At 40.8% G+C, this 27,939-nt stretch overlaps 1 protein-coding gene and 1 non-coding gene across 2 annotated transcripts; both read left to right on the top strand.

Annotated features, from left to right (window-relative positions):
- The first annotated feature begins 230 nt into the window (after positions 1–230).
- Positions 231–27,661, top strand: EIF3A (eukaryotic translation initiation factor 3 subunit A). The gene is made up of 22 exons (XM_021529264.3): positions 231–391; positions 3,903–4,093; positions 4,297–4,433; positions 6,258–6,421; positions 7,462–7,661; positions 8,153–8,361; positions 8,839–9,010; positions 9,975–10,079; positions 10,852–10,950; positions 11,607–11,723; positions 12,122–12,307; positions 14,437–14,784; positions 15,023–15,127; positions 15,551–15,664; positions 15,934–16,056; positions 16,796–16,949; positions 17,874–18,058; positions 19,773–19,861; positions 22,256–23,043; positions 24,286–24,460; positions 24,885–25,054; positions 26,341–27,661. The coding sequence occupies exons 1-22, from the start codon at positions 343–345 to the stop codon at positions 26,583–26,585; spliced, it is 4,125 nt and encodes a 1,374-aa protein (XP_021384939.2). The 5' UTR covers positions 231–342; the 3' UTR covers positions 26,586–27,661.
- LOC116183819 (small nucleolar RNA SNORA19) lies at positions 11,288–11,420 on the top strand. The gene has a single exon (XR_004148516.1). It is a non-coding gene; the product is annotated as a small nucleolar RNA SNORA19 (small nucleolar RNA).
- Positions 27,662–27,939: the final 278 nt, after the last annotated feature.

The raw sequence follows: 27,939 nt of genomic DNA, 5'->3' as shown, positions 1-27,939 counted from the left end.
CGGTCCCGCTCCCCTCCCGGTCCCGATCCCAGTGCCCCGTGGATCCGCTCCCGGTCCCGGTCCCAGTGCCCCGTGGATCCGGTCCCGATCCCAGTGCCCCGTGGATCCGGTGCCGGCCCCGATCCCAGTGCCCCGTGGATGCGGTGCCGGTGCCGGTGCCGGTCCGGCCGGGCGGCCCGCGCGCGCCGGGCGGGGTTTCCGCTTCCGCCGCCGCCGTCAGGGCGCGCGCGGGCCGCCTTCCCTCCCCTTCCCGCGGCGCGCCCTCCCTTTCCGGCCGCGCGTGCCGCCTGGCTGGAGCTCGGAGCCGCCGCCGCCCCGTGAGGAGCCGCCGCCGCCGCCATCATGCCGGTGTACTTCCAGCGGCCCGAGAACGCCCTGAAGCGGGCGAACGGTCAGTGCGGGCCGCGCCCACACGCACGCAGCGCCGGGTCGCCTTCCGCGCCGCTCCCCGGCTCCCGGCTGCGCCCGCCCCCGGATCGCCCGGCCGGGCCCGCTCGGGAGAGCGCGCTCGGAGTCCCCCGGCGCGGAGCGGAGCCCGCCCGGGAGGGAGCGGGCGGCGCGGGGAAAGGGCCGGGCCGGGCCGGGCCGTGCGGCCGCATGGCGGAGGGGAGGGAGGCCCGGGGAGCGGGCCCGGCCCCGCCTCCCGGTCCCCGGGGCCCCACGGCCGCCTCCGGGCGGAGGGGGAGCCGCGGCCCGAGCGGGTGGGCCGGGCCGGACCGCGCTGCCCTGCCGGGGTGATCGCAAACCCCGGCTGATCCCGGGCCCTCACGTCCCCCGTGGGCTTCCTGTGTTGTACCCCGTCCTTCTCGTGACTCCGGTGAGAACGCAAATGGTAAAACTCCCTCGCTGCTGGTAATGTTGGTTTGCCTCTGGAAGACCGACCAAGGGAGACAATTCGGCGCTGTAGCCGTTGCTTGCTGACTGCCACATAAAAGCTGGACTGGTTATATTTATCAGCTGGCTCATTTCGGGCCAAACATATGGCTTTGACGCTTCTGTTTTTTATAGTATCCTATTTTAAGCCCTTACCAAGACCATTTAGACCGTTTATTGTCACAGGGCTGATCGAAAGATGACACTTAAAGACATCCACAACTTAGAGATGATGAATGGGTCTTTAAATGACAGCAGGAGAGGCTGTGTGGTCTGGGGACTGTGCATTATTCAAGTACTTAGTATGTGAACAAGAAAATGTGAAAGCACTGCACGTCCTCAAGATTTTTAATCAAAAATTCATTGTAAAAGTCTTTTCCACAAAGATGAAAAGATGAAACATAAAATCGGCATTCAAGGATGAAGATCTGTTGTATCAGTCCTCTCAGTGGAAAAGATGCACGTACCGTAATATATAAATTTTATTTATATTTGCAAATTCTTGGGTAGAGGAGGTAGTATTTGGTGTGTAAGTCACATTTCTGGAATATTGACTTTAAACTGCTCATTATTATTACTGATCCTTTCCTGGTGTTTAAGTTCACATTTCTTATGCTGCTACAAGTCTGCTACGTTGTGTTGAAGTGAAGGAGTGGAGCTGAACTGAAGGGGGTGTTCTCCAGACAAATGCTGGCAATCCTGAGTTTCAGTGCACTGAATAGGAAACATGACAAGCAGATTCAAGTCTTACAAACTGCAGGGGCTCAATCTTGCCACAGCCAAGCATATTAAAGGGTGGAAAGTCGTGCCTAATGCAGATTGTGTGTTGCAGGAAGCAGTTTAATGTGAAAATGACATTTTTAATGGGGACATTCAGTTCAGTTTCCAGAGTTTCAGTGTGTGTTTTTAAGTCAGGCTCAAGTGAGCATTAGAAGCACTTCATGTTCTCAGTGACTTCAACGTACAGAGGTGATGGAAATGTGAAGAGCATGAAGGATTTTAAGTATATACAGATATGTAAGAAAAGTGTTTTTATAATTGATAAATGTAGGTCAAGGCCAATCCTCAGCTATTGTCAGTATTTGGCATTGCTTTGTACTCAGGGATGTAATGCAACTTTGAGGAGTGTTTTATTGTTGCAGATACTAAGCCTGCTCACTGTTAGAGATACTGTAAAGCACGTGACATCTTTGTCACCTCTTGTAGTGACATGTTTTCTCAGGCTGGAAATTGAGCTTAATTCAGGATTTTGGGTTAGCAGCAGTAGGTGAGTTGTTGATGTGTATCAGTTGGTTCTTGACCACTCAGCTTCAGTTGCTACTCTTGATACCTGTTAGTATTTTAAATAGTATAAAAGAACAAAACTAGTAAAAGGTAGCTCTTACAGCTACTTATTTACAGTTTATATGTTACAGATCTGAGTTTCCAAAACTTACAGTTCCTACTGCAAAGCGTGGTGTTGTGTATTTGATTCTTCAGGTTCATTTTGTGCTTTTACTGAAGTGTCTCTTAAATTAGCCTTAATTATTTGACTTACTTGTAAGAACCTGCTTGGCCAGAGTTAATTAAAAATTTCAAAACAACATAAATTATTTCTGCGCTTTGTCCAGTTGGTTATCAAACACTGAGAGCTATGGTTGGAGTGCCCTGGCATTGTTGCAGCATTAAACTTGCTTTTCAAGTTTATTTTCATAAATAAAGTGTAAAGCCCAACAGTAATTGTCTCAAAAGCAGCTCTGAGATAGAATAGCAGTGTAAATTATGGGATGGAGGGTAGCTTTATTAAAATTCCCATGGTAAGTAAAGTACTGCGGGGTACTGCCACACCGTAACTTTGATTATCTTTAGTTGTATCATGGTGCTTTCTCTAGAAAGGAGCTTGCTCATCTTCTCCCAGCTCATTATTTACATAAACTGATGCATGAATATGAGCTGTTGTGGTCCTTAAATTAAAACTTTAAATGAAAACTCTGCTGCTTTCAGTCTAAACCTTTTGCCGCATTTAACTTCAAATTTGGGATTCCAAAACTTGGAAGCTCTGTCTGATGTCTGAGCCCCTGGAGCAGGCCCCTACTTTAATAATTTCTGCCACTGTTTCTTTCAGAATGGAGTGCTTTCCAAGGTACTTCATGGCAGTACTGACTCTACCCCTCTGACTCTAGCCTTTAAGAATAGGCATATTTCCCACTGGCTGTACTTGACCTCCCTTATCTGTTAAACCTATTTGCTTCCCATTCTTTGTGTTCATTTCTCCTGCTGTTCTGCAGTGCAGAGTACATTCAGAGTAGGGTCTGTGTGTATGTGGGTCCCTGCCTCAGTTTTTCCAGGGGGTGGTTTGCTGTGTTTTGTACAAGGCAGAATGTGTGGGATATCAGAGGTAGGAGTTGCTATGATGCTGAGAACTCCTCTTAATAACAGCAGCTGCTAAGGGATGAATAAATGGGGCACTGGTTTCAGCAGCAAGGCTGATATAAAAAGTGTCTGACCCTCCAGCTGAACTTTTGATGTAACTTCTATAAACTGAAGTGCTAAACCACTCAGGAGTTAAAAACAGCAAATGAACAACTTTGCTGAATTTAGGTTTTTGCCTTCCTCCCTCCCTCACCTGAGAGCAGGACTTTCAGTCACATTTGTGTTATGCTTGGCACCTTGTTGAATGCTCTTGGTAAGTGCTGTACCCACAAGCCCCCTGGTGGGTATTCCTTGTTCTTGATGAAACCTGGATAGTTAAAACTGGATGTGTGTGTTCACGCACGTTTGTGTGTATGAAGTGCTCAGTCATGCCTGGATGGATGGAGAGACATCTCTGCTCTCCTGAAATTCCCATGTAAATTTACTGGTCAACATTAGTTTGCCAGTTATGTCATTGAACAACTGGCACTGAGTTGCCAACATTTTTGATCTAACTAAATCAAGCCATCAATGCACTCTGGGTAGAGTTAATTAAATACTGAATGTTTCCTGTGTTAAACATAAAAAAATGCATCTTCTGCTGTGCAAGTTTTTGCTAACTTGGATTTTACTTTCAGAATTTCTTGAGGTTGGCAAAAAGCAGCCTGCCCTTGATGTTCTCTATGATGTTATGAAAAGTAAGAAACACCGAACATGGCAGAAAATCCACGAGCCAATTATGCTGAAGTACCTGGAGCTCTGTGTGGATCTGCGCAAGAGTCACCTGGCAAAAGAAGGATTGTACCAGTACAAGAATATTTGCCAGCAGGTATGGCTTTTGAATTTTTTTTGTATGTATTTATAGCAAGCGTGGTATCTGTCAGCTGATATAATCTAAAAGTAACTGATTTGTCCTGAATTAGGATTAATCTGCCTTTTAGATGTTCTTCATTTTGTAGCAGTTACATTTTAAAAGAGATATTGTCTTTTGTGGGTGGAAACATCTTCCCGGTTTTTTTGCCTTTGGTGTAGGTTAACATCAAATCTTTGGAGGATGTTGTTCGAGCCTATTTAAAATTAGCTGAAGAAAAAACAGAAGCAGCTAAGGAAGAATCCCAGCAGATGGTACTGGACATAGAAGACTTGGATAACATTCAGACTCCAGAAAGGTGTGCAGCCTGTCTTTAAAATGTAGCAATTCACAGAAAGTATCTTCAATTTCATTCACAGAGCTGAGATATAAATGTGGTAGACTTGAAATGGAATACTAGTGGTGTTCTAGAGGTTTTAAAGGGAGGGATAAAAGCAGGAATTTTACATTGAATGAAATCATGAGTAAAGAAAGCAAGCACTAAGGAGTAGAAAATATAGGTGCAGTGGGAGTGGTTCTGGGAGTTGGGTCACCACTTTCCAGTGTCTGCTCAGATCTGCATCTGTAGTGGTTTTGGAGAGTTTATTATGGTAAAGTGATCATTACTAGTTGATACAGAAATGCTGTTAATTATATCAGAGCAATGTAATTCTTGTGTGTGATGGCCTCCATTTCTTCTGACCACATTGTGCACATACAAACAAAAGAAAATGTTACTTTATACTTGCTTGGTTAAGTGATGAGATAATAGAAGAAAGTACATGAAAAGTATGGTCAAGAGAGAATTAATAGCACAGGTAATGAGAATGTAGAAACGTGATAGAAATGTTAAAAAGTTGGAAGAAATTACTAAATATTTGTCTTGTGTAAGAATAGAGCTGTAGTAGTCAAATAATACTCATAAAGACCTGGAGTAGAAGGCTCTGTATCTATATGTTAACAGCAAAAATCTCTAGTAGAAGTTGGTTGTGCAAAAGAGAAGGTGAAAGATGTGTCTTCAATAGGGGGCAGTGCCATTCATGTTATTTCCTGTGCCTGAAATTGTTACACAGGAATAGACTAATAGTTAAACAGTGAAGATTGACTGAACTCTCTTTTCCTTGTTCTTTCTGTAACGAGGACTAGAGAATGGATCTTTTCAATCACACTTCTCCTCTAAACAAGCACAGTTTCCTTAGTGTTTTTTAGGTCCTGTTTTCTAGACTTCTCATGCTTTTTTGCTGGATTCACCTCTTGATCTGTTAGAGAAAGCAGTGGTGACATGTTGTGTTTAATAGTGTATGTAGTACCCAAGGATGCAAATTAGAACTGGAAATGGTGTAGAGAAAAAGTTACAAGAGTTGAGACTTTATATTAAAAACAGTTCAAAAAGTATTTTAAAAATGAAGGCTTAAGGAAGATAGTTTTTTGCGAGTTTAACACATTGAGTGGATTGTTTAGTAGAAAAGAATCATGTAGGCATAGCACTGAATGGGTCTCAGTGCCTGGGGAATGCTTTCCCCTCTCTTATATTCCTGTGATGAGGGAATGAAATTCTAAATGCAAGATTATTGTATCTTGCTTCTGATGTATTTAAGCATCTTTTTCATGTCAGAATTTGTAAAGGATTTGAAATGCTAATGCAAGTATTCTGGTTTCTGATGTGTGCAGATCATAACACAGCGTTTGTGTCACATGTCATCATGAAGTGAACTCTGGCGGCAGTGCTGGTGACTAAAAGGGAAGTGTCAGCAAGTACTAAAGTGTCTGCATTGACACTGATACTTGACTCTAACAGAAGTACAGGACACTGCTCCATGCTAGGAAAGGGAAGGTGAAAATCCTGGACTTAGTTTCCTTTCAAGGATACAAGTTTCTGATGTCTTAGCTCTGGAGCTTGGACATGTCAGTCCAAAGTTTGAAACTTAAAACTTCGAAATAATTATCTACATCCTTTAAAGGAACAGGGAGGAGTCTGAGGGACCAGTCTGAAAATAAGCAATAGACCATTCAGCAGCAATTAGCTGTTCAGATTTGTTCAGACTCATCTTAGAATCTGGTAAGAAAAATTGATGAGAAAGAATTGTAGGGAATAAACCACTTCTCTTTTTTCTCTTTCCTTACCCCTCTGCCTTGACTGAAGTGTTCTTTTGAGTGCTGTAAGTGGAGAAGACACTCAGGATCGTACTGACCGCCTGCTTTTGACACCCTGGGTTAAATTTCTGTGGGAATCCTATAGACAGTGTTTGGATCTTCTCCGAAATAATTCTCGAGTAGAACGCCTGTACCATGACATTGCACAGCAAGGTAGGTGCAAAAAATGGAAACTTGAACTATAATGATGTGGTGCCTCCCCCTTAAGGGGAGGGGGACATCAAGATTTGTAGATGCGTGTTGTCAAAAGGAGCAGCAAGGATCAGAGGGTCCTCAAAAGCTAACAAAGTTTTAGTAGTGAATGACACACTTGGCATGAAAATGGGTGTTTTAGTCCCTGACCTCCCAATATAAGCACATGGACAGTGGGTTTTGGATAAAGGGATAGGGTGGAAGAAGAGATGATTGAATTAAAAAGAGGGTTAGAGAGAAAGAATGGGAGAGTAAAAGAGAAATTACCAGTCCTCACTCCAGCGTTGATCTAGCTGATGGGGGTGTCCAGGTTCTTGGGGTGTACACCTTTTTGTAGGTTTCTCACTTGTTATGCAAATCCGTTCTCATGCTCCATCTGTCCTTCTGGACCTTTCTGGAAATGGATTGGAGGGCTTCCAGGATTTTGGGTGGTCTTGATCCCCCTCTACAGTCCATCCCCTCTTCTTGACCTCTTTCTTGCACTTGTGTTCTGCTATGTTGTGCTTATCTCCAGAAGCCAGAACAAGGACTGGTGTTTGAGAACTATGGGATTAATTACAGGGTTTTTGTCTGTGTCATTTCCAGTCATTTGAAAGCTTTATTTGACTTTACCATCTTTAGATGACTTGAGAATTTTTCTCCCACATTTTACAAAGCCAAAACTTGAATTCATACCATTCACAGGATTTTGTGTGCTCTTAGTTCAAACTAAAAGCTGGAATCACTGCATAAATTAGAACATTTTAAAGAGACTTAAAGTATTCCCTTTGCTCTTTAATCTTAATTATGTAGAAACATCTTCATCTTTTAAGGTCAAGATGCAAATGCTCTGCATTGTCACTTACTCATTATGTGTGACAGATTGTATCATGTTTGAGATGTTGTTTGACTGCAAATTAAGATTCTTTAAGTGTGCTGATTTACATACCTGAATCCCATTTAGAACTACCGTGAAGTCACCATTGGTGGACATTTTACATTTACATTATTCCTTTTTGCAGCTTTCAAGTTCTGCCTGCAGTACACGCGGAAAGCGGAGTTCCGCAAGCTCTGCGATAACCTGCGGATGCACCTGGGGCAGATCCAGCGGCACCACAACCAAAGCACAGCCATCAACCTCAACAACCCTGACAGCCAGTCCATGCACCTGGAGACCAGGCTGGTGCAGCTGGACAGTGCTATCAGCATGGAGCTGTGGCAGGTATGCAGCAGGGCTCCTCATCACTCTTTGTCTGCAGCCTTTCCAGAATTTTCTCCATGCTGTTCATGTATTAGGGTACATGCAGCAAGGTAAAGAAAGGATAAGAGCTAAAGAACAAAGTTTTAATATCTAGAATATTGAATGCTTAGCCTGGTGTTCCTGCACAGCATTTTGAACCAAGCTTTGATGGTAGAACTTTGAGAGATTTTTTGTTTGGCTCCTCCTGCCACCTTGGTTTGTAGCTTGAAAATTGGAATGAAACAAGTTTTCAAAAATACCAACTTCTAAGCAGATAGTTAATGAAGTATGTCCAAGTAACTTGTTAGGAAAGAAGTATTTCATTTCATGTAGCTGACACAACTGAAGAGGACAGCTTTCAATAGTATTAAATATTTTATAGTCTTACAACCTTTAGTAAGTTTTTCCTTTTTTTGGGATGTTGCAAAAAACTTCCTAACAATGGTGTATTTGGTTGTTTTGGTTTTTTTTAGGAAGCTTTCAAAGCAGTGGAAGATATTCATGGACTATTTGCATTGTCTAAGAAGCCACCCAAACCACAGCTGATGGCAAATTACTACCACAAAGTTTCAACTGTCTTCTGGAAATCAGGAAATGCTCTTTTTCACGCATCCACCCTTCACCGCCTTTATCACTTATCAAGAGAAATGCGAAAGAATCTCACACAAGAGGAGATGCAGAGGTGGGGAAAGATGCTTGCTTTGATCTTAGAATCTGTTTTTAACCCCCTAGGTTCAAAAATAAACTAAATTGTACCCCAAAAGAAGCAGATGACATGTATGGCTATGAGCAGCTCTGCCTAAATTGGCCAGTATTAATTGCCTCAAAAGAAATCTAGAGCAAGGAGGATGTTTTACAAAGCTGCAGTGTAAGTATTGTGAACATTAGCATCACCTTAGTTAAGCTTCCTTCTCTTTACTGAGAAGATATGCAAGTCAATAAATATCTGGGGGTTTGTTTTCTTTTTCTCTTTTGAGTGGTGGTATTTCCTTCACAAGATTTCACAATTTCCTCTCATGCTGTAGTTGGTGTCTCCTCTGTTATTTCTGGTGTTTTTACACAGTTTTGCATCGTAGATGCTCCTTGTTCTTCTCTTGAGCTGGCACACACATGAACAAGAATTAGTAAGTGTTCTCTTCCACTTCTGCTTTGTCACCAGGATGTCCACTCGAGTCCTTTTGGCCACCCTGTCCATTCCAATAACTCCAGAGAGAACGGATATTGCTCGTCTCCTGGATATGGACGGAATCATTGTGGAGAAGCAGCGGCGCCTGGCCACCCTGCTGGGGCTGCAGGCCCCCCCTACACGGGCCAGCCTCATCAATGACATGGTAGGTACTGGGGTTCAGGTCAGCAGCTTCGTAACGTTCAGTCCTGTTCCTTCTAGAGCACTCTGCTTAGCTGTGGGACAGCAGCTTTAAAGCTAAAACAGCTGTATGGTTAATTGGAACTTAATTGCAGATTCATGAGGAATGTTTGGAAATGGCAATGATAATGAATGCTTGTGTGCAATTCAGTGTATTCTTTTATGTCACCCAAGCAACAAATACTGATTTGAAACACTGAGGGGTCTGAAACATGTTGTGACCTAGAACTTTGGGGTTTTTCCCAACTGAAGTGTGTAATTAACTAAATCAAGTGCCTATTTTTCTGTTTTAAATGTGCTTTGGATAAGCACAGGCCAGATGTCAAATGTTGGACCATATGGGTATAAGTGATTATGAAAACTTCCTTGTGTTTAATTTGAAGCGATGTTAGATTTATTTATCCTCAGACCTCCCCCAGTGTTCGTTAACAAATTAGACAGTAAGTAATGGGTATTTTCCAAGAATGTTTGAATTTCTTACAGTCATTTGCACTCATATCTAAAAGTTAGCTTTAAAGCTTATTTTTCAATTTGAATTCATTCTTCTTGCAGCACATTTCCAGTCTGCCTCCAACCCACAATTTAAGGCTTCAGAAATTTAATAATGAACAGAGATGCATGGTTTTAGGTTGGATGTGGGCCTGTGTTTGTGTAGTAGGCTTATGTCTTAGAAATGGCTGAGGCTGGCACACCAGTCTGTTTAGCTTGTCTTTTGTCTACTTTTCCATTTTTTAACTACATTTAAGTGATAAAGTCTAGAATTACTGTCACTGTAGTTAAGAATGTAATGAAAAATACCTAGTCTCCTTTATTAGAAACCACATCTATTGCCTGTTTAACTTGTTAAATATAAAATTCTTTAAAGCATTAACTATTGATTAATACTGTATTTATGTTGAGATCTTTGGATTTTTTTCTGTTGACTGTAGGTCAGGTTCAATGTAGTGCAATATGTTGTCCCAGAAGTGAAAGAACTTTACAATTGGCTTGAAGTAGACTTTCACCCGCTCAAGTTGAGTGCCCGTGTCAGCAAGGTAAGTTTTTTTGTAGCTCTGTGTGTGTAGTAATTGGTCTTGACTAACAGTCTGTTATTTCACTATTGATTTGTGGTAAATATCAACCAGCTTTTTCTGTTGCCTGATTTTTCAATAGTAGCCTTGATTTGGTGAAGTTCCATTACCATGAAATGTGTGTGACATCTGATAGAGTAAGCCAGGTTACTGAAATAGAATGAAAATTCACTCAGGTCTTTTGGGTGTTCTTCAGAGAGCTCCATAAAGGTGCAGAGTTTTGGGAATGAGTCAGAAGGTTTTGTTGGTGGACATGATACTGAGTTAATTTTGTTTAAAAGTGCCAAATAAGAAGACTGTGCACACAGTGGGCATATGCTGGCAAGTGAATTGTGTGCCAAGTGGAAAGATGAACCAATGACTGGTTTTACTATTAAAAGGTAGAGTGTTGGGAGTTAGAATAATGTGAGAGCTGTTGATTAGGTTAGTGTAAATTCTGCAGTTGATGAAGCACATCATGTTCTTTTTCTTTGATAGTGGGAACAAAGATATTCGAGGTGCTAAAAAGAACTTGAAGGTAAATTAGCAGTGTGGTAAATGTTGCCAGTACTGTCAGTCGCCTTCATACAAAAACTGTCAGCTCTCCTTTTTAACTGTAAGTGTTCTGATGCACTTCAGTAAAACAGTATCTGGACAGAAGTGCTCTTGTTTTAAGAGTATAAACCAGAAATGTTACTTTAATGATGAAGTTTGTACAGGTCAATGCAGATAGAGTGACTTTTCAGACTTTTGATAGGTTCTGAACTGGGTGAAGGACCAAGCTGAGAAGGAACCTGAACTACAGCTGTACATTCCTCACCTGCAAAACAACACCATCCTTCGCCTTCTGCAGCAGGTATAAATAAAGATAATGTACGTTCCTAAAGAGTATGTTTTGGAGGAAGAGTAAGTTGGAAGCTATAATGCTGAAATAGTTTTTCTTTCTGTCAAATAGAAGGTTGTTTGACTTTCAAATACATTTATATAACCCATATCTTCAGTTTGTGCATCACTTAACTACAGCTATAGTAGCTATACTTGATAGTGGGATGGAATGGTGTATTCTCTTCTCTAGATTTTCTTCATTACATAGCAAGTTTCTTAAAATTTCTATTTGGAGTAAGGTTGGGGAGGGGAGTGTTTAACTTTGTATTTTAGTCTTCTTTTTTATTTGTATCTAAGTTTTTTATAAAATGCACATTTCATTGACCTGCTTTCCTTATCAGTGATGAGCAGTGTTATTTCTGGTGTGCTAAAGAAATAGTTGAAGGCTAATTAGCAGCATAGCTGGATGTAGTTACTGCTGCCAGTCTCCTTCATACAAAGCAGCCATTCAGGAGTGAGGTTTCATCTGAATACAGTACAGAAATAGAATCCTCAAACAGTATTTGCAACTACATTCATATGTATACATTCATTTGTTGGCAATTTAGTGAGTTAACTTTACAACAACTTCTACTTCTGATTTCTTTTCATTGAGGAAAAATACCTAATGTTCCTGTTCACATTCAGGTGGCCCAGATTTATCAAAGCATTGAGTTTGCTCGTCTGTGCACCCTGGTTCCTTTTGTGGATGCTTTCCAGCTGGAGCGTTGTATCGTGGATGCTGCCAGGCATTGTGACTTACAGGTGAGGGCTGCAGAAAGACTTCGTGTCATGGTTGGGCTCATGTGTATTGCATGTAGTAAAAAGGAACTGGTTGACAATGTGGAGGAAGGGACAAGAATTATTTGTCTTTCAGTTCTCATTTCATTGAATCATTGAAAGTTCAGCCTCTTCCAGTGTTTTTGTTGTTGTTGTTGTTTGGGTTGGTTTTTTTCCTAAACCATAAAAATAAAACAAACCTTCATTGACAGTGCTATTTTTCTCTAATTTGGCATTTCTCACAGAGTGGAACAAGCAATATTTCCTTTCAAAAAATTTCTGTGTAGAGCTTCTGACTCATGGTAGTCATAGGCAGAGCAGCAGAGAAATAGTTCAATAAAAAATAAAATCCTTTTTCTTCCTTTTTTTCTGTTTTTGTGAAGGTTCGCCTTGATCACACAACTCGGACATTGAGTTTTGGTTCAGATTTGAATTACTGTACTAGAGAGGATGCTCCACTGGGCCCGCAGCTGCAGAGCATGCCTTCTGAGCAGATCAGAAACCAGCTGACTGCCATGTCCTCAGCTCTGGCTAAGGCTCTTGCAGTCATTAAGCCTCCTCACTTAATGGTAAGTCATTTAAAGTCTTAGGAGAGTGTTGACAAAGCTTATATTTTAATGAATGTGTTTACTCAGATTAGATGTACATGTTACTTCCTTTTTTTTCAGCTTTGTGGTAGTAATTTTTTTTGTGCTTTTAAAGAAGTAATTCCGTTTCTGGTAATAACAAAAATATGGCAAAATGTACACAAGAGGCCTGAGTTTAAAGTTTCCAGTCTTGCAAATACCAGGTTTAGGATATAACAAATAATAACTGTCCTATACATGAGCCTAGGATTTGTTTAAAGTTTTGTGCGCATTTTTGAAAATCCAAGAGCCGGCTTCAATTTATTCTTCCTGGAGAAACTGCTATTGTGAAAAACCTGGAATGCAGCTTTATAGAACAAAACATCCCACAGCACAGGAACTGATCTGTCTTTGTCACTTCTTTTCCTCCTCCCTGAGGCTCTTGGCTTCAAGGTCAGACTCACATTTCAGGTTTTCCAGGGCTCTGTAGCAACAAGGTGTAAATCAGTCTCAAATTTCCAGCATGCTTTGGTTGTGGCAAGTTAAACCTTCACTTCTTTTACTAGAGCAGTGGTAATTTTTTCATTTGTTTTAGATTTATGAAAGATTTCATAGCAAACACATCAGATATTTGTTCCATAGGGAAAAAAGGCTGATAGCAATATGTCCATGTTAAGAGTCTCTACAGGTTGAAATACTAAGCATTAAGTAATATTCTTATACTTAATATGAAGTAATATTCTTAAAATCTAAATTCAGAAAGTAGAATTGTATCATGACACCCACTGCTCGCTTCCTTATGTTAACTTGGCCATATATTAGCATTTTTATAGTGTTTAAGATAAAAATTCTTATATATAGGTTTTCCCTTAAAAATATTGATTAGTGATTGGTATTAGATTGTAATTTTGGAAGAAAAAACATGCTTTAACTATCCATTTGTGGATTGAAATGGCAGTTAGTCTTGCACTTGACATGTTAGTACAGTTAGTAGCTGAATTAAGTCATAAATCCTCCTTATTTAACCTATTAGTGGTCATTACACTTTTGGAGAACAGTATCAAGGTTAATATCAATCTATGTGGTTAGAGAAGCTACAGAACAAAATGATAACCTTTTTTCCTTCACTATTGAGGTCAAAGCTTTCAACTTTTGCCAGGTGCTTAAAAGCTTTTAGTTTGTCACATTTCTAATAATTCAGAAAATCATTACATTCATCTAAAGCTTTTTACTTTGGTGTTTCTAGCACTTCCATTTAGCTTTAAATGTGTACAGATCTGCAGCAAAGTGTGGATGTTTCAGTGTTTTTGCTGAATGCCCTAGAAGTGACAGGTTACTAAAAATATCCCTGTGGGTGCTCACATTTCAGGAGTAGCATGGCTGGGGGAGTGTGGGGAGCTGATTTGAGCTACAGAGTGGCTGGACTCCTGGAAATGGGCAGCTCCCTGAGCTGGCTTAGTGACACCTCCTCGTGTGTACAGCATGAATGTCCACAAAGAACTGTGGGGGTGCTCTGGGGAATGCTGGGGGTGGGAAGGCTGCTTAAAGAGCAGTCTGTGTTCTAATGTCTAGAAGCCTAGTGTTTTTTATAAGGTAATGAAAATAGTTTTAAATACAATGTTTAAGTTGTTGTCTTATTTTTTTATCATCTCACAGATAGTATTTTATGTCAATTAGGATGCCTTTTTCTTCTATTAGTGTGTTTGGAAAATAACAAAACTTTAAGAGAACAAAGCAGCTTGGTGTGAAATACAGTACATGTGGTGATATGCTTGCAAACACATACAGAGACAAACAAGCATTGCAGTTAAAGATTTCAATATCAGTAACATTGGGTTTGCAATATTTTTGGACAGAAAAAGTCAAACTGTCATACCCAAGCCGTGTTGTAGAATATTATCTTTTACAGACAATGTTCTCCATGTGCACATTATTCTGGGCAGTTGGAACTGCCTGGGGTGCCACTTGGATGAGTGATTAGATTTGCCACTACAGCTGTATTTCCATTCAGTTAGCAAGGTTTGGAGAATAGAATTAACTTTGCATTTTCCCTTGAGAAGCATTTGCTTTGCTTACTGCCTTTTTAAAGAGGGACTGTTTACATCATTGTCTTACTCTCAATTTAAATCCAGCAAGAGAAGGAAGAACAGCATCAGCTGGCAGTCACTGCCTTCCTAAAAAATTCCAGGAAGGAGCATCAGCGTATCCTTGCACGCCGTCAAACCATAGAGGAGAGAAAGGAGCGCCTGGAAAGTTTGAACATCCAGCGTGAAAAGGAGGAGCTGGAACAACGGGAAGCAGAACTGCAAAAAGTCCGGAAAGCTGAGGAGGAGAGGCTGCGCCAGGAGGCAAAGGAGAGGGAGAAGGAGCGGATCCTGCAGGAGCATGAGCAGATCAAAAAGAAAACTGTTCGGGAGCGCTTGGAGCAGATTAAGAAGACTGAACTGGGAGCCAAAGCATTTAAAGATATTGATATTGAGGTAGGGGATTTATTGTTGCAGTGGGGAGTTATTTTGTTATTTCAGTGTTACATTGCTGGGCTGCCTGAGTTTCATAGGTTTGTACTGCAACAGGTCTTACAGTCTCTCTTAAAAATGAGACAATTAAGTAAACTTAAGTTCTGGGTTTGGATGGGACCTTTTTTACTTGGGGAAGTAAAGGCCACCTTTTGTGGGAGTTTTTTCTCCTTTTTATATTGATAACTTTACTTGGTTGTAGGATCTTGAAGAATTGGATCCTGACTTTATTATGGCTAAACAAGTGGAACAGCTGGAAAAAGAAAAGAAGGAACTTCAGGAACGACTGAAGAATCAGGAGAAAAAGGTACAAAGTAGGAAGAGTAGAAATGTCCATACAATTTTTTTAGTGAATATGATCTGTGTATACACACCTATATATGATACTGGTATTGGAAATGTTTGAAACTAAAGAAAGGTGATGTGTTTTATACCAGTTGGGTCTCTGATTTCCATGCAAAAATCTGTTCTAATTAATAGAGTTGATTTGAAAAAGGATCCTTAAGCTGGATGTGAACTGAGTCTTAGTTGGGTAGACTTGTAATTAAAAAATGTTCAGAACAGGTTAAATGTTCAGAGAAGGAGAGACTGTAGTCTCTCTTAGGTGGTCCAGTATGGTTGTTGCTCGTTTGCCATAATATATCAGAAATATATATTTCTAGAGAAGTTCCAGAAATGAGGGGTTTATGTGTGCATTATGTCACATTAAAGATGTGTTATCTTTACTCAGATTGACTACTTTGAAAGAGCGAAGCGCTTGGAAGAAATTCCTTTAATAAAGACTGCCTATGAGGAACAAAGAGTGCGTGATATGGAGCTGTGGGAGCAACAGGAAGAAGAAAGGGTAAGAATTTTTTGTTCAGTTGATAAGGTGCATTAGCAATGCATGAAAAATAGTGGGGTTTGCACTGTTCTTTTTCCCAGCTCTTTGCAACAAAGAAAGATTGAAATCTTTACAGAAATTCACAAATTGTGATTTCACTGTTTCAGTGGACAGCAATTTCTTCTATCTTTGCTCTGAAAGAGGAAGACAAAATTTTTCCTTCTAGAGGCTGGGGTAGATTGAATCCAAATGTATAGTGAAGTTATACTTTGTGTATTTTCTGTTTTCAGATCACCACCTTGCAGCTGGAGCGTGAGAAAGCCCTTGAGCACAAGAGCAGACTCTCCAGGATGTTGGAGGATAGAGATTTATTTGAAGCCAGGCTCAAGGCATCACGACGAACAGTTTATGAGGTACATGAGATGTGACATTGCTAACAAAGTACACCCCTAAAGTGAGGAATTAAAACTGACCAGGGATTTTTCATGAAACTAGAAACAAATTAGTATTTTAAATGGTCCAGAGCTGTGGAATTGCTTATTTTCTGCTTTGGCTTCTAATTAAATTTTGTGCCCCGTTCCTAGGTATTATCACTTAAAATTTTTGACAATTTCTGGAATAGCTTATATGGAAAATAAAAGTGGGGTGAATTGTTTAATTTAGTACAGCTATTAGTAAGGGATCACTGGGTGTCATATAGGCAGGCAGCTGTATCTGCCTCTTTATAGCTTTGAGTATTTAGCTGTGTTGCAGTAAAAACTGGCTTTACCAAAACAAAGGAGAAGTGATGTTACATTAATACAACTTAGTACCTGTGTATGATTCTTTGCAATAATAGGAATAATTTTGGGTAATATGTTTTAGGTACAGATAAATTATTGTTTAGGCAATTCCTTTCTGAAAGAGCAGATGAAGAACTAACACTGTACCTGATGATTTGATTGTATCTTTCTTCTACACTGGAGTATATTCTTTTATACAAAATCAATTACAGAAGAGGTTGACATGGCAAACATGTCATTTTTCAGTGGAGCAGAATTAATATGTTGCAGTTGTTTTGAGTTTTCTGTGTAGCTTTATTTTACAATTGTGTAACTGCCTAGCTCTCAGACATTACAGTTGGTGTTCTGAAGTGTATTGTTGGTATTTCAGGATAAACTCAAGCAGTTCCAGGAGCGGTTGGCAGAGGAGAGGCGGAACCGTCTGGAGGAGCGCAAGAAGCAGCGCAAAGAGGAGAGACGCATCACTTACTACAAGGAGAAGGAGGAGGAGGAGCAAAGGCTACGGGAGGAGCAGCTGCTTAAAGGTGTGATTGAGAATGTGACTACTTCATCCTTTGCATCCTTGAGCCTTCCCATTTTGTAACACAGCTAGTGTCTGGTTTTCCTGTTTAATGAGTTTGGAGGAAGTCTTCAACTTCAGTTGTCTCACCTTCCTTGCTTAACTGTGTAGCATAGACAGGAAGGTAAAGCTTTGTAGCTCCTAGATATGAGTGAAGGAAGAGATAAAGTAAGGGAATCTAATGAAAAAAATGAGTCTGATTTTAGCCTATAGTAGAGTTCTAGTCACTTGTTTGTGCACATCTTAAACAGAAAAGAAGGTTCGTGTCAGATCAATAGCTCTGAAGTTGTAAATGATTCCCACACCTTTCTTTCTTGTGAACTGTTTTGTCTGATAGCCCTAATAGCCTCTTTCAGGGCTTTAGAGGAGAAAGGGTGGTTGGCAAACTGCAGGATGAATTTCTGCCCTATCTATCAGTTGGAAGTTGAAGATTTTATGTACCAGAGTTCATCACAATGCAGTATTTAAAAAACAACAACTGAAGCAGTCATGAATATCAAATTTCTGACACACTTAGCTGATTTTTTCTGTTTGACGTTTTCTAAGGAAGAGATCTTCTACCATGTTTGAGGTACTTAGTGATATTTTAGTTGCTACAGTTCTCGTCTATACATTGAATTGACATACAGGTATATTGGAACTTTTTCTTTCTAGCTCTCGTTAATGGATGTATTAATGGGCTCCTTTTCCTGTTGCTTTTGAGTTAGGCGACTTGCAGAAAACAGGTTCTGTGGTTAGGTAAACACATCATATGAAATGCTTGTATTTTTAAATGTTTATTTTTTATAGAGTCTGAGGGGAGAGATTGTATTGTGTAACCCTTCTGTGGATATAGCAAAGTAATGGAATTTGTGTTGGTACTAAGTTCTGTGTGTTTCCAACTGTGCAGAGCGTGAGGAGAAGGAGCGCATCGAGCGCGAGAAGCGCGAGCAGGAGCAGCGGGAGTACCAGGAGCGAGTCAAGAAACTGGAGGAACTGGAGAAGAAAAAACGTCAGCGAGAAATGGAGATAGAGGAGAGGGAGCGCCGCCGAGAGGAAGAGAGGAGAGGTCTGGATGACCCATTTTCAAGAAAGGTGGGTAATTCCTGCAGGTTTGTTTCTTTCTAACTGCTCCTTCTTCAGTAGTTTATTTGAAATAAGGTGTTAGCCTTGCAAAGTCATAGGTTTGTTTATTTATTGATTTATTTATTAAGTTGGAATGCGAGTGGCTAATTTAATAGTTAAATTACTGTCACTTACTTTCAGCTCACTATCAAGATCTGGACTCTCTAGTTTAGCAGTAAAGTAAAATAAAGAAACTACCTGGAAGCTAACATTGCCAAGCTGTTTAAAAACTATAAATTAATAAAGACTAAAATGAATATTGGACAAAATTTTCTTTAATACAAAAAGAAGGAAAACTATTAGAAGCAAGTGCAGTGACTCATGCAAAAGTCAGAAATTCAAGTGGATAATGGAGGAAAATTCCCCCCAGTTTAAGCATAAAAGCATAGTTTTGTATTTTTAAAGAAATATGTAATAACATAAAACCATTATATGTGTGCAACTTTCTCTTTACAAATATAACTTGGGTTGGGAGAACTCATTACCCCAACCCCAAAACAAAAGTTCCTTGGAAATGTTTAATGGTTTAAAAGAATGTAACTAAGTACCATAGGCCTTCTACACTCCCACTTTTTCAGAACTTAACCATTCAAGAGAGTTAGTTTTAAATTTCATCCCCCACAGCCTTTCTCTTTGTTTAATACATATTTCATTGAGTAATACCATGAAGATAAGTTATCAGGTTGTATAAATTGCTTTGACAGTCTGTCAAGTAAATAATCATGATTGGTATTTTTCACATAAGAGGTCTCCTATCTGTGGGTACTTGGTTATATGGAAAAGCTGGCTCAAGTTCTGAGAGAAATACCTGTACCACTCCAGAAATTCCATTTGCAGTTTTGGAATTCTTTGCTCACAATTGTTATTTCAAATAATTTCTAAAACATTTAAGGAGACAGAGTAGTTGATATGCAAGATGTTGGTTGACCCATATTGACAAATAAAAACGCTTTTCAAAGAGGAGTTTAAAATTGGAATACCCTTCTTATGAAGAGGTTGTGTGATTATGTGAAATCAGATATTTTGGATAGTTTAGCTAATTAGTTTCTTGTGATGGAATTAAGGCATAAAAATCTGTTTAAATGGTTTGTCTGGCAATGGAGAGAGAGATGTTAACTTACTTAAAAAAATACAGATTGACTATTGCTCTGCCCTGCGACCTGTGTGAATCATTAATATCTCACCTCTTCTGAGCACTGAGGTATTGGGAACAAAATTGTCCTTGCCACAGAGAGTTTTCAGTGCATTCAGTTACATTTCCTGATGAGATCAGAAACACAAAAGCAAATAATTACTTAAGTTCATTCCTGTTGTCATAAGGCCCCAGGAAAAGTGAAACTGTTAGAACATCTCTTTTGTTGTCAATGGTAGTGGCTGTGGCTGACTGTAGCTGTTGCTCAATTGTTCATACACTTGTCATAAACTTTTTAGTGTATTTGCATATATCCTACCCTGCTGGTAAAGTATGTGGCACAAGGGGAACCATGTTTTTGTTTGAACTGCAGCAGAAACAATAAAATCAGTTAAAACCATACTTTAGTTACTCAAACTCCTGATAGTTCTGTGTTCTGCAGTGTGACAAGTGAGTTTTTAATGACATAATATGCTCAAGAGTAAATTATACATTGAAAATCTTAATTTTAAACATTTGAAGAGAATGTTTCTAATGTCTTTCAACATGCAGGAATCTCGTTGGGGTGACAGGGAGTCAGAAAGCTCCTGGAGAAGAGGAGGTGAGCCGGAATCTGAGTGGCGTCGAGCACCAGTGGAGAGGTAATCAGGGCTTGCCAAACCCCAGTTACAGTGGGATCAAAGTATGGAGGCTCCCATTTTGGTGCTACTGCTATCTCATGCCTCTACAGCTCTGAAAGTTACCTTCTATTAAAAAGTTGCTTTGTAAGGATCTCGGAATGAGAGAGGTTTTATCTTGGAACCATGCTCAGACAGCATTCCTGTTTTATTTGGCTTAGATATGTGAAGGCAAGCAGACATCTTCTGTGTGTGATAAACAACTTGCTTCCTTGGATTCCTTTTTAAATTAACAACTTCTCTCCCACTCAAACATTGGTGTCAGTTCTGTAAATACAGAGTGGAGAAGGATGATGAGCAAATATAGTGTTCCTGGATGATGAAATTCTGAGATTTTCCATTTAGAAAACTGATAGCAACTAGGCAAGTCCCAGAGTAAGTCACAGAGCAGAAAACATGCCATAAATTAAACAAAGCTCTGAAGAGCTGTATCAAACAGGGAGGGATAGATTTCTAAAGGAAGAATATTATGAATGTACTTAGAACTTTAAAAAAAAATCCACACTTGTTTACATTTATTTTGGATATGTTCACTAATAATGAAAGCTGTTTATACAGTTGTAGAAAACAAAATCTTTAACATTTGTCTGTTTTTCTGCTTCACATCAGGATGAACTGTAGCTAAAAATATTTCTGATGGTGCACATCTTGTTCTTAAAAGCCTGTGCTGGTGGAGATAACACTGCTGATTCCAATTGGCAGTATGTTTTCTTGCTTAATTAGCCTTGCAGGTAGATAGATTTTTGTAAATGTCTAACCCTCATTTCCAGTACAGCAATTTAAATCCATTACTGCTTACTCTGACTCCAGTGGAAGCAAATTTATTGACTCTTTCTCTCTCTAGCAATTTCTTACAATGTTGTAGATGGGTGTGATCTCTCGATAAACAAAACAGAATTCCATCTTTCCTTAAAAGCTGTGTTGCCATTCCTGGTAGTAATCCACTTTGTTATGAACTGCATAATCTAAAAATTGAATGAAATTGCTTTGTGAAGCCTTTCACTACACATATATTGCATAAGCTGTGGTGGGTGCCCCATCCCTGGAAATGTTCCAGGCCAGGCTGGACAGGGCTTGGAGCAACCTGGGATAGTGGAAGGTGTCCCTGCCCATGGCAGTGGGTGGAGTGAGATGATCTTCAAGATGTCTTCCAACCCAAACCATTCTGTGATTTTCTGAAGTGTTTAATGTACTTAATTTATATGCTTCAATGGATTTGTTTTTTTCCTTACAGAGTGATGCAGTTTGTCTTAGTTATTCCTCATTCAACTTTTCTAGAGATTGATTAGAGGTAGTTTAAAAGTAATAGTTAAAAATTAAATTTAAAAATCCTAAGATCCTGAGACAGTATCTGAATGAATTAAATACTTGTTCATCTGATAAACATTATAACCATTCTTCCACATGTCTTTTATGGTAAAATAATCAGATTTCTCAAAGGAGAAGATTATCCAATTTGAGTCTAAATGGAAATTAACAGTTTCCATGTCTTGTTTTTTACCTCACAGATCAATGATAATTGCATTCTCCTTTATTCTTCCAAACCCAGGAAATGCACTGCTTGAAATTCCTCAAAATTCTTGAGACTCTGAGTTGTTACAAACTGTTGTCTGTTTGTTCTCACTTCTTCAAGTCCTACATCTGCTGTTTTGTAGCAAGTTCTTGCTGGATTTTTGTTTACGTTTTAGTAGCTTAGTGGATTTCTAAACCTTGAGGTGTTCTTTCTGTTGTGTTTGGGTTTTGTTTTTTTTAAATCCATGAGATTAAACCCCAGTGCAGCTTCTGCCAAGAAGCAGGTAGCAGTACATTTCTGTGATGTTCTATTTCTTGTTTCCTTTTTTTTTTTTTTCTTTTATTCCTGAGAAGGGTTAATTTCCTGAAATAAAGAAATTAATTTGGTGACAAAAACAGGGTCTATAGTCTAAATGTATGTTTAAAATCTTGTAGACAGCAGACTTAATGGTGTGTAGGGCTGGCATATGCTGGAGAGGGGAGATACTGAATTGATGGTTGTGGTTTTTTTTTAATATTGATCATTTAGATTTAGTTCAAGTTTGCCAAATTAGGCTTGGTGTAGAAGCCAGCCCTCTTCTCTGTGGTGTTGCAGTAGATAACCAACAGAGGACTGTCCAAACTGTAGTTTGAAAGGAGATGATGAACTGCTCAGTCTTTACTGAAGCTGTAGGGACAGTGGCCTACATAGCAATGAAGGGCATTAAAAGGTGCATTTTGAAACTGCACTCTGCCACTCATCCAGTGGGTGCAGTCAGAAATGGCTTTGGGGAGTTTGATGCTGTTGATGTAAAGCTTTCCTGGATGTCACATTCCACTTTTCACTCGTTCCCTGTGGTTTTACAGAGACTGGCGTCGAGGAGATCCAAGAGACGACGAACGGCCCTTCCGACGCGGGGATGATCTGCCCAGGCGAGGGGATGATCTGCCCAGGCGTGGTCCTGCAGATGAAAAGGAGCGTCCTCCAGAATCAGCAGAGGACAGGCCACCTAGACGGGAAGGGGACGAGGACAGGCCTCCGAGGCGAGAAGGGGATGAGGACAGGCCCCCCAGACGTGGCTTGGACGAGGACAGGCCGCCACGGCGTGGTTTGGATGATGACAGAGGAAGCTGGCGAGCTGCAGATGATGACAGGGGTCCCAGACGTGTCCTGGATGATGACAGGCCCCCCAGACGTGCTCTGGATGACGACAGACCACCTAGACGTGCCCTGGATGATGACAGACCACCCAGACGTGCCCTGGATGATGACAGGCCCCCCCGGCGCGGCTTGGACGATGACAGAGGCAGCTGGCGCGCGGCGGATGACGAGAGAGGGCCCCGGCGCGGGCTGGACGACGACCGGCCGCCCCGGCGGGCTCTGGATGAGGACAGGCCCCCCAGGCGTGGGCTGGATGATGACAGGGGCAGCTGGCGGGCTGCAGACGATGACAGGGGGCCCCGGCGCGGGATGGATGATGACAGGGGGCCCCGGCGCGGGCTGGATGACGACAGGATGGCCCGGCGGGATGACGACAGGGGACCCTGGCGGAACGCGGACGATGACAGGCTCTCCAGGAGAGATGATGACAGGGGCCCGTGGCGTGGCGGTGAGGACTCGAGGCCAGGTCCTTGGAGACCATTTGGTAAACCAGGTAAAAATACAATATTACAATAATCCTCCCTCCAGAGTGTGTGTTGCCCTCATAGATAGTGGATAGAACATACTTGATGCCAGAGGTGGGAGAATCAGCTCTGGGACGCTCCTCTACTTACCATAATTAAACCTTTTCATTTGGTTGAATTAAAAACAAATCTCTTGTCTGGAAGATGATCACACACTTAACATGGTCACTTCCCTGTGTGCAAAACCAAAATATACAAGTTGAATGCTCTGCTGGGAGCATTCTCACACTAGGTTAGCACACCTTGGACTCTTTCCCTACCCCTTCCATGTGTCTGAAGTTAATCTCCTAAAGGAGATTTTGATACTTCATTCAAGCGGGTGTGGCTTTAATAAGCCCTTTCTATGTATACTGAGATAACGTTTTTAACATTCCCCTTTTGTTTTTAACCCTTCCTGAATGTCCTGCTTAGAGCAGAGCTTGGATTAGATTACATTCTGAGGTCTCTCAAAATCTGAATTATCCTATTCTTGTATCGTTTATTTCTATTCTTATGTCATTGATGGTGTCTAGAGCTGTTTCTGATTCTTTTCAGAACTGTTGGTGACATTTGAATGTTAGATATGACTTTGATTTCCTGGTTCTTTTCACTTACGTATTGGCAGGCACCATGTCAGCTTTCATAGGTGCTAATTATAGAATCCAAACCTTTAGAAAACTTACTATAAATATCAAAACTTGCACTCCAGTTTTTCCCATTTAAAACCAAAGCAGGCTACATAATAAAGAACAAATAACTGAGCAGTATTGCAGAGTGCACTGTGTTAAGTGGATGGTAACAAAAGTCACATTTTTAAGTAGTGCTTTAAAAAGCAGTAAGTTCTTGAAAAATCTGCTTCCTTAAAATCTCTTCACTTGTGGATTTTCACAAAGGCATCTGCTGTCTGAGCTACACCCTTTGCTCCTTCTTTCACTTATATTGCACCAGACCCTTGTGGTTTCTGGCTGAAAACTGCAGGGTGCAGCCAGCTCTGCTGGATTGTTCCAGGCAGCCTTGACATGAGGTGTGCATTACTGGCTTTACATTTAGCAGCTTGCACAGTGTTTTCTCTGTGGCTACCACATGCAAGCTTCTTACAAACATCTCGAGTTGAATCTTCAGGAGTCAGAACTTGAAGAACCAGTTTCTGTGATGGAAGTAAAGGGTGCATTGTCTACAAGAGAGATCAGAGGTCAGTCATAAACTCCTTTGACTGTGTTTCTTTCTTACAGGGGGGTGGAGAGAACGAGAGAAGGCTCGTGAGGACAGCTGGGGCCCTCCCCGAGACTCCAGACCTTCAGGAGACCGTGAATGGGATCGAGACAAAGATCGGGATGAGAGCGAGAAGGAGCGGGAATTCGACAGGGAGAGAGATTTTGATCGAGATGATCGTTTCAGGCGTCCCAGGTCTGACTGCTCTGTTTAAATACTTCTAGAATGTTTCTGCAAAAAGAAAAAAGGGCCCTGCTGATACAGAAATAATGTGGAATTGCTGAGTGAAAGAATCAAGGGTTAGTTTGTGTGAAACGAAGCACTTTAGGGCAGCAAGTGGATAGGGGCATTTTGGGGCCTTTTTGGTTTGTTATTTTTAGGATGATATCTGTTTACAGGAGGAATTCCAAAATGCTTAAAATGCTTTTAAATTTTTCTTTTTAACCTATTATCAAGAGAATTCCATGTTAGGCTCCAAAAAAACAAAACCAATTTTGGAAGTATGTTAAATAGACACCCACTGGGTCTGTAAATATCCGTGCTGTTATTTATTACTCCTCCTTTCCATAGCAAAGATAAAAATCCTAACATTTAGTTTTCATGTTTTGCATGGCCAAAGGGACGACGGTGGCTGGAGGAGGGGGCCAGCTGAGGAAACTTCCAGCTGGAGAGATTCAAGTCGTCGTGAGGAGTGGGACAGAGGTGGTCGTGACATGAGAGACCGACGTGGTGATGACAGGGAGCCACCCCTCAGGAGAGGACCACCCCTCCGATCCGAGCGGGAAGAGCGTAGGTTCATTTTAGTGTCCCTAAAATCCTTCATCCAGTACAGAGCCTCCCTCTTCCTGACACTGCTGGGAGGGGGTCACATGGGAATAGGTTATATGTTCAGCCTGTATTTCAACTGCCTTTCCATAAACAAAATAATAAAAAGCACCTTTGGCAAAATTGAGAATTCTTCAGGGAATCTTAACTATTTGTAGTTGTGTTATTTTCCATCTTAGTAGCATTTCACATCTACAGTAGGAGGATAACATTTCAAGTATGTAGTTGTCATAGGATTGTGTTCTGGGCCTATGTAGTCCTTGTGTTCAGTTTATCAAGACAGACAGTAGTTTCTGGCCCTTTCCTTAAAACCATTAAAATGTGACAGAAATATTTCTGAATGAGGGTTTCACACTATTAATGGTATTAATTTTGATGACAAACCTGTATTAATTTCGTATATTTAGTAATTCTTTGCTGTGTTCTAAAACTACAGTAACAGCAAATCCATTTAGCCTGGTGGGACCACCACATCTTCCAATTCTGGCATTCTTACTTTCAGAATCTCAGTTTGTCTCTGCCCCAAATGTGAGTGTTCCTGCACTTGTGAGCAGGCCAGAACAGAACGTGGCATCAAATACAGGAGTGCTGCTGACAGAAAGGCAGAGTGTTCTCAGTGGGGAGATTTTTTTAATGTATCGAGAAGTTTTGGGATTTGACTTCTTGGTGACTTCTTGGCATCTGTCACAGCTTTGTTCACACACAGCTGGGGCAGAGGTCCTAGCATACTTTTGGTGGAAATGAACAGTTTTCCATACAGTAAAGGGTGGTGGATGCTGTTACCAATAGACTCATGTAATTCAGTACCTTATTTTTTTTTATTCAAGTAAGCTGAAGAGCAATTTTCTTCTGTCTTCCAATAACAGCCTAAACATTTTCCACAGATGTTTTTAAGCCAGGATTTTTGTTTTCAGGGTTCAGTCATTTCTAAGGATACACTTCGTGATTTTATTCTGCTAATATAAAAATATATATTTATGCCATAAAACCACGTACATCAGGAGAACATTCTTACTGCAGTTACCGTGTTTTAAAGATGACACTGATCCCAAACCTGAGAAGAGGTTTGAGTAGTTCTGCTGTTATTTTCCTATAAAATTAAAACGTGTATTTGGCTGTTGCCATTGTATTCCCTGTTGGCAGGGCTGAGGATCAGTGAATCCCATGCCAGGGTGGGGATGTTTGCTGGAACTCCTGCAGGCTGCTGGCGGAGCGTGACTGATCTGTTTTCCGTTTCTCCCGTGCCGTAGCGAGCTCGTGGCGACGCGCTGATGACAGGAGGGAAGAGCGCGGGGAGGAACGGGAGCCGCCGGCGCGGCGGTCGGCTCCTGCTCCTGCTGCTCCTCCAGCTTCTGCTCCCCCAGCAGCATCCAAAGAGCGGGAACGGGACGGGGAGAAGGAGAAAGGATCCTGGAAAGCAGAGAAGGAGCGCGAGCCCGTGCGCCGCACTAAAAACGAGACAGATGAAGAAGGGTGGACCACTGTACGACGTTAAGTGGGAATCGCAGAGTTTAACTGATGTTTTAGCTTTGATTTGATCCGATCCACAGATTATATTTGTGCTTATAAACATTCTGAATTGGAATTCTTTAACCAATGTTTTGAGGTAACATGAAAGCATGAATTACTTACTCATATAGATTGATCATGCACAAACTCACAGCAGAAGGTTGGAAATTGAACGCCAGTTTTTGAGATTTCAAATGATGCTTATTTCATGGGTCATTTGTTGCTAAGTAAAAAAAAGCAAGCCCAACAGCTGTCTTCAGCACAGCTTCTCTTTGGCACCAAAAACAGGCTGCCCTTTTTATTTTTAGTCTTTCTTAGTTTGGAATGGGGTATTATTGTAACAGGACATGAATTTGAAAACGCCTCTGTTCACACAGTGGAATTATTGAAAAAGCAGAGCTAAAAGAACTTGCATAATTAGCCAAAAAGTAGAAAAGCCCTCTTTTACATAGATATTATATTTTATATATAATATAATATAATTATATTATATTATATTATATTATTATATTATATTATATATGGAGGGCAGGCGATTTCTGAGATATTTTATCACTATCTAAATTCAGTAAGTTGTTTAAATTTGAATTGAATACAATAAACATTGTGAATTAGCTACACTGGGATGTTTTCTGTAGATTTACTTGAATCCATAATGCCTTTGAGGCCACTTTGCAGTCATTGTTCCAGTAATGTACACACTGCTGCAGTGTACAAATCAAACTTGCAGCTTTTACAATTTGTGTTTTGGTAAGCATATGGCTATGTATTTTCTGTTGCCAATATCACAACTGCTTTCTCCATTACTGGATAATTCATGCCTTTCAAGGATTTATAAATATTTGTCATATTTAAAATGTGTGGTTTTGGAGAAATTGTTCAATTTTCCCCCCAATTCTTTGTCTTCAGGGTCAGTTCTTTCCCTTTCCAAAACAGTGATTTGTAGTAATGGCTGTGTTGACTTCAAAGCTGGGGTGCAGTAACAACAATCTGGTCACACTGAAGCCAACACAGAACTTGCTGCTGTGTGTTTCTTCAATGATAAATAAACAAGTTAAGGAATTAGTTGCTGCAGTGTCTTGACTTTTTAGTGAGTCCTGCACCTTGTGTTCATGTATAACAGCTGTTGAACAACCATTTTCTGTTCTCAGGCTTGTTCTGTATCAGCTGAAGGAGAAGGTGAGAACACCTAGGCTGGTTTCTCCCTGAGAAACCTGGTGTGTGAGCAGAAGTTGTAATACTCCTCTTGTCCTTTTCCTGCCCTCTTCTGGCTTATCCAGGTCCAGTAGGTTTTTTTGGGAAAACTTGCTCTCGGGGCTTGATTTTTGTGTCTTTGGATC

The sequence above is a fragment of the Lonchura striata genome, chromosome 6 (genome assembly GCF_050655825.1).
Source record: "Lonchura striata isolate lonStrDom1 chromosome 6, ASM5065582v1, whole genome shotgun sequence".
In the NCBI taxonomy this organism is placed as follows: domain Eukaryota; kingdom Metazoa; phylum Chordata; class Aves; order Passeriformes; family Estrildidae; genus Lonchura; species Lonchura striata.
This window is presented reverse-complemented; position numbering and strand designations above follow the sequence as displayed.

Coding starts and splice junctions, on each gene's coding strand:
- EIF3A (XM_021529264.3), top strand. CDS start 343: ATGCCGGTGTACTTCCAGCGGCCCGAGAACGCCCTGAAGCGGGCGAAC. Junction 10,951..11,606: donor TCCTTCGCCTTCTGCAGCAG/GTATAAATAAAG, acceptor GTTCACATTCAG/GTGGCCCAGATTTATCAAAG. Junction 14,785..15,022: donor TTAAAGATATTGATATTGAG/GTAGGGGATTTA, acceptor ACTTGGTTGTAG/GATCTTGAAGAATTGGATCC.